We start from the raw sequence: 13,013 nt of genomic DNA, 5'->3' as shown, positions 1-13,013 counted from the left end.
GGGTGGCGCTCCACGGCCCCCACGGAGCACGAGCTGCCCTCGCGCGACCTCTCCGGCAGCGCAAGGTCGGGAAGCGCGGCGCGAGCGGCCCGGCGCGAGCCCCACGTGGAGCCGCAGGGAGGCAGCGGAGGGGCAGCGCCACGAGACGGGGATCCGCGCGGCCGCTCCGCGCTTCCCGGAGAGCCTCGGACGCGCGAGGGAAGAAGGCGCGCGCCCTCGGGCCTCCGGCCGGGCTTCCGCGAGGGGGTCAGCAGCGCGCACGGACCGACGGACGGCACGGCAGTGCCGCGAGATTACCGCAGCGCAACAAAACGCCGTCGGGGTTTTCACGGGAGGCCCTTCCGCCCCGCGACCCGACGGCGCTCCTCCCGCCCGCTCTCGTTCCCGGCCGGACCCGGGAGGCCCCGCCGGCCGCTCTCGCGAACGGCGCCACGCTGCCCCACAGACGTGAGCGTTTTGCCAGGTTTATTTTACTTGTCATACACAGACGATACAAACGGGCAAAAACCGAAACGTTTCTCAATGGAGCATGTACTGGTATAAAGTATTCAGTTCCACGGACGTAACAGAACGAATATAAAAATCACAACATTCGATTTACAGAAGAGTCAAAAATATACACACGTTTATGACCCTGAATTTCTATTAGGAAACTTCCCCGCCGAGCGTAACGTAGACCGAATACTTAGCCCGATGCATATTTCGGTTTGTAATTGTTTTCTCGTATAAAAACGCGTTAATCGCGTGGATTTGCTACTCGAAATCCGAAGGCTTTGCTGCTCTGCTTCGCCGGGAGGAGCCGCGGGACGCCCCGCTCCGCTATGGCACAGCCGGAGGTGCGCGGCGGAGCGTTCGGCCCTCGCGGGGCGTCCGCAAGGCGGGCAGGCAGAGCTCGGTCAGCTACTTGATGGAAAAGTCAATTCCGAAACTAAATGCAGTAAAATATACAAGTCACAATTCATCTCCACTGGACTACACTACGGTTACCAACAAGTCAGTCGTCTATAGCTTTTTTTTTTTTTTTTTTTTTTTTTTCAAGATCATTCATTACAAAGATTTACAGCGATATAAAGAAAGAGGGGAAAACTGCAAAGAAATTTGAGAAGAGTTTGTCAGCGTAGTTGGCACCTGCAGGGACCGGTAATGGATTTGGCACTCGGGGGCAACGGGAGGAGGAATATCACGAAAATAATGATATTGCTGCCGTCGAGCTATTCCTTTTAAAGTAAGATACAGAGGCGGTGAATTTTGCTTTGGGAAGGCGTCATGCTACTTCAATCGACTTTCCTACGAGACGTATTTCTGTTCTGCCGGAGGGAAGCTCGGTTGCGCCCAGCCGTGTCGGCCCGGGGCGGGGCGGGATTCGTTCATGCGAGGAGCTGCGGAGAAAGGCGGACAGAGCTCCGCTCGCGGTCACCTGGGGGCGGGCCGGGGAAGGGCGCGGGGGCAGAAGGGAGAGATTGAAACAGGATCTAAGTGTTACGACTTAACAGTGAGAACGAAATAAAAACTCCAACGAATAGGAAACGAAACTAAAGAAAAGTAATAAATTAAGTACTATGTACAGGCATTTCACAGGCTCTTTTTCCCCACTAGCACTATCGTCCCCTGATATCCATCCGTGGTGAGAGGAAGGAAGCGCTGTACGGTTGGAGTCTGAGCATCCTACTGACAGTGGGGTGCGGCGGGGCCGTCCGGGGCCTCGCGGGGGCGGGCGGGGAGGGGGGCGGCGGCGGCTGCTCTGCCTCCCTCCCTGCCGGGCCGGGCCGGGGCGGACGGGGCGGCTGGGGGCGGGGGTCAGTGCGCTAACCGCGGAGAGGTTCTTGTGCAAAACGGCGGCGGGGCCGGGCCGGGCCGCGCCTAGCTGTGCGAATAGAAGCCGTAGTAGCCGATGTCCTTGGCGCAGGTCTTATCGCAGTCCCGCTGGGTGAGAACCTCGCTCTTGAGGGGCGAGGAGCTCTCGGACACCGGGGTGTCCGAGGGGGAGATCCGCCTCCTTTTAGCCTGCTCGTAAATCCCAGAATCGGTGGAATCGATGGACTTTATGGACGACGGCGTCTCGATCCAGCTAGAGTCGGACAAATCTTTGGGCTTGGAGTCCTCGGCGCCCGGCAGAGGGGAGCGCTCGGGAGCCAGGCTCTCCGCCTCTTCCCCCAGGTAGGGGTTGCCGGCCGCCATACGCGCCGCCGCCGCGCTGTTGGGCCAGCAGGAGAGCACGGAGCCCGACTTGCTGCAGTACTGCGGGGGGCTGCGGGCCCCCCAGCCCGACGGGTCGGCGTAGTAGCCCAGCGGCCGCCCCGCGCAGCCGGCGGCCTGCAGAGGCAGCGCCTTGACGCCGGCCGCCGCGTAGGAGAGCAGCGTGGCCGCGTTGCCGGCGAAGTCGGTGGCCGTGTCGTAGGCGGAGGCGGCGAAGTCGAGGCGATTGTTGGCGGGGGCGACGAACCAGCGCTGCGGCGAGGGGGCCCCCGGGTCCTCGGCTTGCTGTGGGGAGAGGAGCCCGTTGGTGTGGGGCACGCTGCGGTCGGCGCCGGGTCCCGGGCCGGCTCCTGCCCCGGGGTGGAAGCGGGACTTGGCGTAGTTACTCACGAACTGGTCCTGGAGGAAGGAGCCGGCCATGGCGTAGCGGGCCCCGGGCACGATCTGCGAGCGGGGCGAGTCGTTGGGGGAAGGCGTCAAGCGGTCCATGTCGCAGCCCGTGTAGATCCTGCGGGAGCGAAGGGGACAGAGCTGGGTGCCCGCCGCCTCGGCACGGACGGCCGCCTCGCGTCCCCACGCCCTCAGTCCCGCTCTGAGCCGGGATTCCCGAACGCTGGGCTCTGCCTCCCAGCCCCGAGAGCTGCTGTGCCGCACAGCCGCCGCTCCCGTCGCGAACCCAACGGGCGGCCCGGCCCGGCCACTGCGGCGAGCAGCCTAAGGGATTGTGGCAGCTGCTTAACACTTATTATTGAGAGTCACAGACGAACCATCAACATTTTACGGAGTTTAAATTAAGCTAATCTTTAAACACCTACTGTAGGAAACGAGGAACCAGACGCATCCCCGCGTGGCCTATATATAATTCTCCCATGCTGGGCTGCAATTTGCGATTATAAAAACTTTAATGGATGAATAACTACTATCTGTATTTAATTCAGGCTAAAACTGTGCTTTAATTAACCCTCCACGCCTCCTGGAATTTCTTATCCAAAATAAAACTTGGCCCTTAAACAAATCCAACGTGCGAGACAACATCGAGCTTCCCCCTCCCCCCGGCTCCTTTGCAGCGACGCCCCGTCAAGTTTTTCCCTACAAAAAAGGGGAAGGCCCTCCCGGTCGAAGGCCACCGGGCCTCTCGGAAGGCCCCGCACGGTGCTCCCGGGGCAGCGCGGGGTGAGGGGACTCTCCCACGGACCGCGGGGATGGCGAAGCCCCGCGAGTGTCGAACCGTGAGGACGCGCCTGGCGCTCAGCTGCACGAGGCGACCACGGCCGCCGCGACCGCGCCCTCCCCGCTCCGTGCACCGGGAGCCGCGGGCCTCCCCCTCGCCCCCGCCCGCTGCCCCCGAGGCCGCTCAGAGGCGCGGCGCGGCCACTTACGTGTCGTAGTTATCCCGGAAGCCTTTGGCGAAGGGGTTGTGGTCGATTTTCAGCTGCGTGATCTGGGGAAGGGGAGAAGAGCGGGGCGTGAGAGCGGGAACGTCCGCCCCGCTGCCGCCCGAGGCGTTCAGACGGGACCGAGCCGCGTTCCGGCCGCCGGATCGCCGCTAGGGCGAGGAGATAACGCGGCGGCGTGCCCGCAGACATCGCAAAGGGAACGCTGAGATTTACTTTATTCTAAAAATCACGATCGATATCGCATTGAACACCGTATTGTCAGAAATATCGTTACTCGATCTGCGTCCCATCATGCAACCAAGCGCGGGCAGAGCCGCGAGCTTCCGCCGCGTTGAGCGCACGGAGCCCGGGGCCGCGCGGTCAGGGCAGGGCGCGGCGGGCACCGAGACCGGGGGCGCCGCGGCGGAGCGCTCATCGCGGCCGCGCTAAAGGATCCCCGCGGGGACGCCCCGAGCGGGGCATTGGGAAACGCCGCTCCCGGCCCCGGGAGAAGGCAAAGCGGAGGGCGCGGAGAGGGGGAGAAGCTGCCGCGCCCTGCGGGGAGCGCCTTACATCGGTGTTCTGGTAGGCGGTGACCGCGATGAACTGCGTCTCGGGGAAGGTGAAGGTCTGCACCCTGCCCGGCTGGTTGGTGTCCTCCGTGCCGTCCTCGTTCACCTCCACCACGTGCAGGCGGGGCTGGTACTTGTGCAGGGACTGCAGGACCACCATCTGTCGGGCACAGGGACGGGAGCGGGGAGAAGCGGGGATCAGAGCGGGGAGGACGGGGCAGGGAAGGACCCACCGCCGCCCGCCCGGAGCGCCTCTGCCCCGGCAGCCGGCCGCGGTAGCGTAAAATCATGACTAAAATACGTCTATACTCGTCCGATCAGGGAGTGCGGGGTTCCGCCCAAGACAACAAAAATAAGCGGAGCCGTTCCCCCACTGACCTGCCCGTTGTTGTTCGATGCTCCTTTATTGTTGGTAAGTTTGAGCTTCCCGAAGGAGATCTCCTGGCGCATCCAGTGCGCTCCCGTGTTGGGGGAGTCGGGGTGCATGTACACGCGGTTCCCTGGGCAGAACGACAGAGCGGCATCGCGGCTCGTACCGGGCCCGTACAGCGCGGAGCCCCCGCGAGGGCAGCGCCGGTCCCCCCGGCACCGCTCGCACCGCGTTCCCCATCGCCCTCCGCTTTCTCCTCCACCCTCTCTTTTCTCAAAGCGTCGCCGACCCTTCCTCGCGCCAGTCGGCACACAAAGGCTTTAATTAATCGTTCTCACCTACATATGTGTCGAGAAAAGTGTTAATTGGAGAAACTTGCCTTGTACATTGGTGTCCGCCTTGCCGCAAGGAACCCATTTGCCTCCCTGAAACCTCCAGTGGTTGGGATCCGCCAAAATTACATCCACAAAAATATTGTAGTGAGCCGTGGGGTCGAGACCAGAAATATTAAAACTTAGGAAAGGGAACATGCGCCTATAAAAAAAATAAAAATAAAAATGAAAGAAAAAAGGGAAAAATAAAAAAGGCAAAAAAAAAAAAGGCAAAAAGAAAGCAAGCGGCGACTCGCGCCCGCGGAGGAGCCATCCCGCTGTGCCATCCTCGCAGCTCCCGGCAGCGAGCGGGGAATAAAATCCCGGCTCGGGTCCGTGCCCGGGGCGCAGCGCTGCGCGTGGGGACGGGCGCGGGGCTGCCCGGGTCCCGGCGGCTCCCCCGGGGTGGTGGCGGCGGGCGGCTCCCGCGGCGGCTCCGCGCGGCGGCTGCGGCGGCTTACCTGCCCTGCTTGGTGATGATCATCTCCGTCTGGTGCCGGTGGAATTTCAGCCAGAGCGGCCTGTTGCACAGGTAGACCTGCGCCTTGCCCGGCACCAGCCCCGGCTGGGCGGAGGAGAACTGGTAGAACGGGGCGCCCTGGTAGGAATGGCCGTACTGCTGGGGGTAGGGGTAGCCCGGCGCCGGGTAGCCCTGCGGCGAGGAGTTGGACAGGAGGCTGTTATAGGCGCCGTTGGTGATGACGGGGTGGTGAGCCATGTAGCGGCTGGGGCTGGCGATGGAGAAGGCCGGGTGAGCGGGTCCGTGCTGGCCGGGGTAAGGGAACATGGCACTGGGCGCGGAGGCAGCAGTCTGGGGCTGGCTGGACTGAGAGAGCAGATAGCGATCTGCTGCAGATCCATCGAAACTGTGACGAAGCTCGGAGACCCCGTCCAAGACGGGAGAGAGTTTATTTCTCTGGACGTCCCCTGGTGTGTCCTTGGAGTCGGGAAAATTGTCTGTATCTGACTGATTCGTCATCCCCCTGGTAATTTTTTTCAAAGGTGAACTTCTCTCCAGGTTGTCAGTGGTCGAGATAATGGGATGATCATGCAAGGCAAGCTCGGATCCGCCTGCGTGTGGGTAACTGCTGCTCACATTGAGAAATTTCTTGGAGAGCATGATAGAGGGAGAAAGACAATGCTCCAGCTGCATCGCTCTGCACCGCAGCAATAACCCTTCCGTCCCTGGAGCTGAGGGCTGCTCGCTACCAGAAGCGAGACATCCTGGGACCCTCGGTAGGCAGAAAGCACTTCATCCACCAAATGCTTCCCAAACGTTTGATTTACTTTTTTTTTTTTTTTTTTTTTTTTTTTTTTTTTTTTTTTTTTTCCTTCCCTGGGAGAAGAGATTGGCCAATTGACACTATGCAGCAATCAGGAAAGACTCACTTTTGATCTCGCTGCTTGTGGAGAGGATGAAACGGCTCCTGCCATTGGTTAACCGCTGACAGTAATTTAATTAGATAGACATTAATTAGGATAATCACCTGGCTCCCGGTCGCGACGATCATGGCAAATTGAAGGAGATGATTTTATTGTGAGATAGAAGGAAGGCGAAGGGGGAAGGGAAGAGCGTGTTTGCTGCGAGAGCTCGTTATTCTGTGACCTTTCCCGCATTTATGTTCTTTTTTTCGACCGCGGCTGGAACGCTGCCCCGCGCTGCCCCGACGCCGCGTGCCCCCGCCCCGCCTGCGGGGACGGCCGCCGGGCCCCGGAGCTCGGCCCCAGGTTGAGGAATAGCGAGAACCGTGCAGCCCGTCTGCCCCGAGGCGTCCGCCGCGGGTTCACGGGTTCCGTAGGAAATAAATATCGGGGCGCTGTAACGCCGCGGATTATCAGCGAAACGACGCGGACGGCATCCAGCCATCCGCTCTTGTTCCGGGGCTCGTGCCTCTCGCTGCTGTTTCCCCCCCCGGTGTGACTCGGTCCCGCACACGGCTCTGAGCGGAGGGGGAGAGCTCCGGTAGCGCGTTGCCGGCGCGGCTCGGCGCCTCGCGGCAGCGCACAGCCTCCTCCCGCCGGGCCGCAGAGCGGAGTCGCCTGGGCCCTCGGGGCGGAGAGGCGGGGGAACCTGGGGAAGGCCGTGGAGGAGCCGCTGGGGCCCGCGGTGCGCCCGCTGCCCTCCCTGGGCGAACTGAAAAGCTGTTAAAAGCCCCGCTTGCGTCCATATGGCTATTATTTTTGCTCCGGAGGGGAACACACTTGGTTAATCTTTTTCTTACTATTTTTCCCCTTAGCGCTTTGGACCCCAGGGATGCTCCCCGCCACCTCTCTTCCCTGTTGACACCAGCTTCCAATTTCACTCCCGGCTAACGCAACCGGGGCCGCCCCACTGCCGGATGCACACAGGCTGCAACTTCGCGCACTCAGGCCAGGGTGTGCCGGCAGCGCTGTGACCTATTACAGGGCAGGTTCAGACTCCCACCTCTTGCAGGCATTTGGGAATCGCTCAGCAGCTCATCCCAGAGGCTGACGTGTAAGAGAAGCTATTTTGCACACTCTGAGAGGAAATTATTCTAACAAAATCATGCATGAAGCAAAAAGCAGGTGTTTGCTCACAGTCTGGTGGCATGGCATAGGCAACTTTCTGTAGTGTGCCTTCCCCAGTTGGTGTTTTATCACTCTCAGCCCTAATTCTGCCCCTGACCCATCTCACCCATGTGTCTGCCTCTGCATTTCTCTGCTCAAGCCCAGTGCAAAGGGAATGGGGTTGGATACACAGGCAGGAGCTATGTTGAAACACGTCTCAACCCCGGGAAATGCGGCCTCGAATTGTGTTGCTACCCCCATCCGCATGCAGAGCTGCAATGAATTCAGTGGTGTACTGCCAATCACATGGAAGTGTTAATGTATGCCAAAAATCCTCAGTGCACAACTCCTAAACTGGTATAATGGGGAGAGATGCAATGGCAGGTGGTGCTCCAGAACCGTCACAGACAGGAGGAGAGGTTCACTGATACAGGTGACGAGGGGTCAGGCTGCTAATGAAGGGCTGTGGCTGCAGGCTCTGAAGGCAGCTGCTCATAGACCTCTTCCTCTGGGCTGGGGACAGGCGGCTGCCTTTCAGGTTACTGCACGCACTCATGCACTCTTCCAAATCCTCTGTGTAGCCTCTAAAGCACTGGACAAAAATGAGGAGAGATGCCCCAAAAAACAGCTTTTTGATTATTTATGAAACATCTCAGTAAATGGAAAATCATGCCTCTGCAAGTGAAACCGGGGACTGGGTGGAAAGAAGGGTATTGCAGCACAAGCTCATGCTACAGGGGATCTGCACCTCCAAGACTTTCTTCAGCCACCTTCTATAAGATGTACATTTGTCAAAATAAATTTAGAATGTGCGCAAATTACAGCTTTAGCTGCCTGCCTGCCCTGGCTTTGCATTCATGTTACATGGAGCACTGCAGGAGCTCTCCTTGTCCTGCAGCACCACATTACCCCTGACCCCCAGTAGCCACATCCCTCCCAGTGCAGCAGGGGCACACATGGGACAAGGGCACGGTCCATATAAGCCTTCCCCAAGGGATGGCCAGAAAGCACTTCCACTGATCTTAACTGCAGGCAAACATGGTTTGCTGTCTCCATTTTCTGCTGCCTACTGTGGGGGCAGAGGGAAGGCCATAAGGAGGGCAGCTGCAAAAATCTACATGTTTCCCTCTGAAGTCAACGCATGCTAAATATACTTGGAGAGAGAGCTACTTGAAAATAGTTAAAGGCCTAAATAAGAAAAGAGAAGAATGTTTGAACGGTCATGAACAAGTAAATAGAAAATTCTTCATCGCCATGTAGGAAATCAGACATAATTTTAGGGTCTGTTTGTTTACCACGCAAATAGTCAAATCACTTGAAAATCCTTAAAAACAAAACAAAGTTGTATCCAGGAGTTTTAAAAACACTCACCTGCTACAGTTTTAAAAAAATTCCAGCAGTTGAAACATTGCGAATGAGCGACAGAAAAAGAACAAGCACTTCCACCAGACAAAAGGGCTCAAAGCAGCCTAATCACCTCCAACACCTAAAATCCAACCAAACCACCCCTGAGCCCTACACCCAAACTCAAAAGCACCCCCTAAGCCGGTACTTGGCTTTGTCTGCATTTAGCCAAGCAACCAAACCCACCCACCCTGCAGGAAGCGTTTCCCTCTCCAGTCTGTGGAAAGGGTTTCAAATGTTGTATTCCAGCTGGGACTCTTTCCTTATATTTATACATACGGGCACCTCATGTATCTCCTCTTTCACAGGAGGAAAGGTTCCTATAACCTTAGAGCAGCCTCTGCCACTTCAGCGTTTATTCTCAGAATACTGCTATTTATGACACCACTGGTGAGCGTTGTGTGAATCAGTTATCAGCAGAACTGAATGCATTTTCTTAAGGTCAGTAGTCTTCTGTGGATATTACAGTTTGAATACTACTGAAAGGCAGTGCTTAGCGTAATTTTCAGCATTTTGGTTTTTGTAAAGCCTTGGAATTCAGTGCTAATACCTTTTTTTTTCTTCCAATCTCAAAAAGAATATTTGGCAATCAATGGGAGCCAAGTTTCATTGGAGAATTTTCTGCCGTCCTAGCAACTACTATCTCAGTAGTGTGACAGTGGGCAGAAATGTGTTTCACCAGCATGTTTCGTACATCATTAATTCCCCTCACTCTTTCACAAAGAAGATCTTCCAGAACTTAAGACAGGCTTGTAAATGTATTTTTATTATGTTGCAACAATCAAAATATATATGTACTACTGATTTTTTCCCCCAAATATTAAATGAAAATTTAATACATTTTTGCCCACGTTGTGTTCTTAAATTGCTTTGGAATCTGTAAAGACCCTGATGTAAGGAAACCGAAGCAACTGCACAATTAGAGACTGGAGGGTGTTAGAGAACTGCCCTTAGACTGCATATGAAGTCAGATGTCTCTGTTTAACCAAATACAGCCTCAACAGTCTCTCTTTGTGAGTATTAGAAACAATAAACAAATATACACAGAAAGCATCACAAACAGGAAATGGGTTATTTAAATACAACTGTATCCAACATAGCAGCTAAACATTGGACAATGTTTGAAGTCATCAGCACATCCACATGCTCTTCTAAATGACGTTTCGGGTCCTGAAACACAAAGGATGCCGTAAGAGAAATGAGTAAATCTCTGTGAACACTTAATTACATCATTGTAAAACCACTGCAAGTTAACAAGCTGGTGATGCTCCAGAATGTTGTTTTCTAACTAGACTTATCGTATAGAAATTCAGAAATTGCTTAGTCCACACCATCACTCAGAGAAACTGAGGACTGGTTTAGGAACTGCATTCCTATACAGCCTCTGAAGGGTAACCACAACAGCTGCAAGTTTTAAGGACAAAACACAACATGAGGAATTCGCCTCAGCTCTGGTACTCAGCAGTTTGCTTTCAGATATTTGTGCAAAAGTGCAGCCTAGTCCTGTAAAGTCTTCAAGTAGTTGTATAGACCATGAGAAAATCAGCACATAAATACCCATAAAAAATAAACAGAGCTGCACAACGTGGTGTTCAGAGTTCTGAAAAATGCAAAGCTAAACCTGAGCAGCTGTCTGTTTACAAAATTTTCTATATAAAAGTTGCAGAGAAACAAAAACACGTGGAAATTACTCAGTAATTTTATCAGGAAAAATGGCTTTTCTTTAAAAAGAACTTATTCAAAACAGATATTTTTCTCCCTCAGATGTGTAATGATTTAAAAGATGAGAGAAGCTCAAATCATGTTTAAGATGACATCAGAGCTCTTAAAATACAAACCTTGTCACATGTTTTATTATATATACTTACATTTGTGTAGGTGAGCATAAACTATTGTTCTGAATGCTACAGAAATACACGAGTGACTGAACAATAGTGTAGATGTGTTATGACATAGCAGCAAGAAGCAGACACATAAGAGCAATCCAGAATCCTTTAGATTCTTCTGCTATTAGCAATATGATAAATATTGGTTCTTCAAGGATGTACTGTTCAGTTATAAAGCTATTTCTTGTTTCCATTGCCTTTCTTGAATTTTGAACACAATCTCTTACCAACTTGTCTTGCTCATTTATCCTCTTTTTCCAGAGCAGCTTTTTCCTCAGCTTTTAGGTTAAAATCATAAATGTAAGTATTTTTCTGTGAAGTCCTCTACATCCGGACATTGCAAAGAGAATGATTTGAATAGATGTTTTCAGTTTCAGTTATGGTTCTAAACTGTTTCACTCCAATAACGATATGAAGCTATGCATCTTACTCGCACACATGCATACTGGAGCTCAGCATTGACTGTGCTTATGAGGGAGGACAGGGTGAGCTGGCTCTTTAGCCACGATAAAGTATAAACTACACTCTCATCTTTTTTTTCCAATATTGCTGTTCTTTAAAAGCCTTCATGGTTTTGACCTTTCTGACAGTACAACAGGTTAGGATATCTTTGCCTTGGAAAGGAGAATAAAAAGCAAAAACTAACAAATTTTAACAGCGCTCCTCAGCACCTAATACAAATGCACACGGAACGCGACTTGCTGATATTCTAATGATTACCTAAGGCCAAAAGCCTTACTGCTCCCTACACCACAACCTTCAGCAAAAATAAATTCACTATTCAGAGCATTGAGAATATCTTGCATGTAGAAAAAAAATCACCTACGCACATGTAAGGAAATTAATATTTAGAATGAAGGAAGCGTATCATTCCACCTCTAATTCATCACACCTCACCTGCTTGCCAACATTTTTTATTGCCAGCTGTTCAGGTGTCATCTTATCTTCTTCTTCAACAGCCTGTGAACGAAACACAGAAAAGGTCAATGTTTCAGATTTCATTTACTTTTTCCCCAAGCCACGAGATTCTCAAATATATTTCTCTTTCACCAAAAAAATAAAAAAATAAAAATCAAACGGCAACACATTTTAGAAAGTCAAAAAGAAAGTGCTTCAGCTTTTCAGCACACATAGGTTTAATTACCAAGTGTTGGCGCAAAAGATCAAGGCAAATAGTTTTATTGTCAGATAAGCAAAATGGATTCACAAATCTCTTTTAAGCAAAAATACTAAGTGAGGGGTATTGATAGTTAAAGATAAAAGTTAAAGTGGTGCAGCAAAAAGCATGTTGCCTACATTGTTTCAACTGTTAGAGGTTTGATCACAAGTACATTTTGTAAGTGCTTAAAGTCACCAATGCATTTTCATCATATTCTGCTGTCTTCAAACACAGTATCTGTACTATGTAAATCCATTAACTTACCTAGCAAATGTAATACTGAATTTTACTTTCAAGGACTTTTTAGAAGATTTGAGAAAAAAAAACTGTCCCCGTCAATAACGACTGACAAGCTTACTACTTCTGGAATGGTTGTCAATATCTAGTATTTTGAAAAGGCCAGTATTAAAACAGTATGAACAACTGATTTTTCTTCCTTAAAACCCCAATAATAATTTCCTTCTCTAAAAACAACATGAAATTAGGCTCTAGAATCAGTTCTGAAAATTTACTACCTGCCTATTAACTGTAATGATACCAGTAAACAACCTTTCTTCTCCTATTCTGTAGTTTGGACAAGTAAACCTTAGCTGAAGGAATGAAGAGCACAATTTCATTTTGAACTACAGAAATCCAAGATTCTTTTCACTAAGTATAAAATTAAATTAATTACTCACATTGCAAAGTGATTAAACATTTTGCTTATCTGGGGCAAAAACTTTGTGACAAAGCCTTAAGGTGTATCATAGCACTTTAATAATCACCAAGGTCCAAAGTGTTCCTCCTGCAACAATTTCTTCGTTCTTACAGGCCAATCTCATACAATTCATACTGAATAGGGCTTATGATAATCACCTTCTTACTTCTGAAATCAAATTTCTTCATATACACTACAATTACATCATTATGGGATATGAATACCTTATTATAATTCTTAGCTAATTCTAACATCTCCTTCACTACAGTTTCATTGAGTTTGCAGTGTTCACTGTAGTCCTGAAGTGTCAAACCTTCCATCCAGCTCTTCTTATGCAAATTTAGCAACATCTGAAAAATAAAACCTGTTTTAGAGCATGCATCATAAACTACATTCAAGTACTACGGCAATGTCTAATTTACAGTACTAAGAGTGTAATAAAAATTACTGACC

At 51.7% G+C, this 13,013-nt stretch overlaps 2 protein-coding genes across 3 annotated transcripts in view; both read right to left on the bottom strand.

Annotated features, from left to right (window-relative positions):
- Positions 1–1,710: 1,710 nt before the first annotated feature.
- Positions 1,711–6,170, bottom strand: TBR1 (T-box brain transcription factor 1). 2 transcript variants are annotated; one of them, XM_072342405.1, is made up of 7 exons: positions 5,347–6,168; positions 4,894–5,048; positions 4,523–4,644; positions 4,146–4,304; positions 3,576–3,637; positions 2,587–2,704; positions 1,711–2,481 (listed from the first exon to the last, which is right to left on the bottom strand). In XM_072342405.1, the coding sequence occupies exons 1-7, from the start codon at positions 6,036–6,038 to the stop codon at positions 1,861–1,863; spliced, it is 1,929 nt and encodes a 642-aa protein (XP_072198506.1). In that variant the 5' UTR covers positions 6,039–6,168; the 3' UTR covers positions 1,711–1,860. The 2 variants fall into 2 exon arrangements, with proteins under 2 accessions (XP_072198506.1, XP_072198505.1); XM_072342404.1 differs by having other exon boundaries at positions 1,711–2,704; positions 5,347–6,170.
- Positions 6,171–8,672: 2,502 nt separating this feature from the next.
- PSMD14 (proteasome 26S subunit, non-ATPase 14) overlaps positions 8,673–13,013 on the bottom strand; it is a 45,939-nt gene continuing 41,598 nt past the window's right edge. Inside the window, exons 10-12 of the mRNA XM_072342420.1 lie at positions 12,785–12,910; positions 11,602–11,664; positions 8,673–9,988 (exon numbers count right to left, since the gene is read on the bottom strand). Of these exons, the coding sequence (XP_072198521.1) occupies positions 9,890–9,988; positions 11,602–11,664; positions 12,785–12,910 (288 nt within the window). The 3' untranslated portion in view covers positions 8,673–9,889. The remainder of the gene's footprint in view (positions 9,989–11,601; positions 11,665–12,784; positions 12,911–13,013) is intronic.

Source organism: Excalfactoria chinensis, chromosome 7 (genome assembly GCF_039878825.1).
Source record: "Excalfactoria chinensis isolate bCotChi1 chromosome 7, bCotChi1.hap2, whole genome shotgun sequence".
Taxonomy (NCBI): domain Eukaryota; kingdom Metazoa; phylum Chordata; class Aves; order Galliformes; family Phasianidae; genus Excalfactoria; species Excalfactoria chinensis.
The sequence above is the reverse complement of the archived record's forward strand: the minus strand, read 5'-3'. Positions and strand labels throughout refer to the sequence as shown.

Excerpts from the sequence above, each read along its gene's own strand:
- TBR1 (XM_072342404.1), bottom strand. The coding sequence starts at position 6,038 with ATGCAGCTGGAGCATTGTCTTTCTCCCTCTATCATGCTCTCCAAGAAA. Across the intron at positions 5,049-5,346 it reads ATCATCACCAAGCAGGGCAG|GCGCATGTTCCCTTTCCTAA; the intron begins GTAAGCCGCCGC and ends TTTTTTTTATAG. Across the intron at positions 4,645-4,893 it reads GGCGGACACCAATGTACAAG|GGAACCGCGTGTACATGCAC; the intron begins GCAAGTTTCTCC and ends CGTTCTGCCCAG.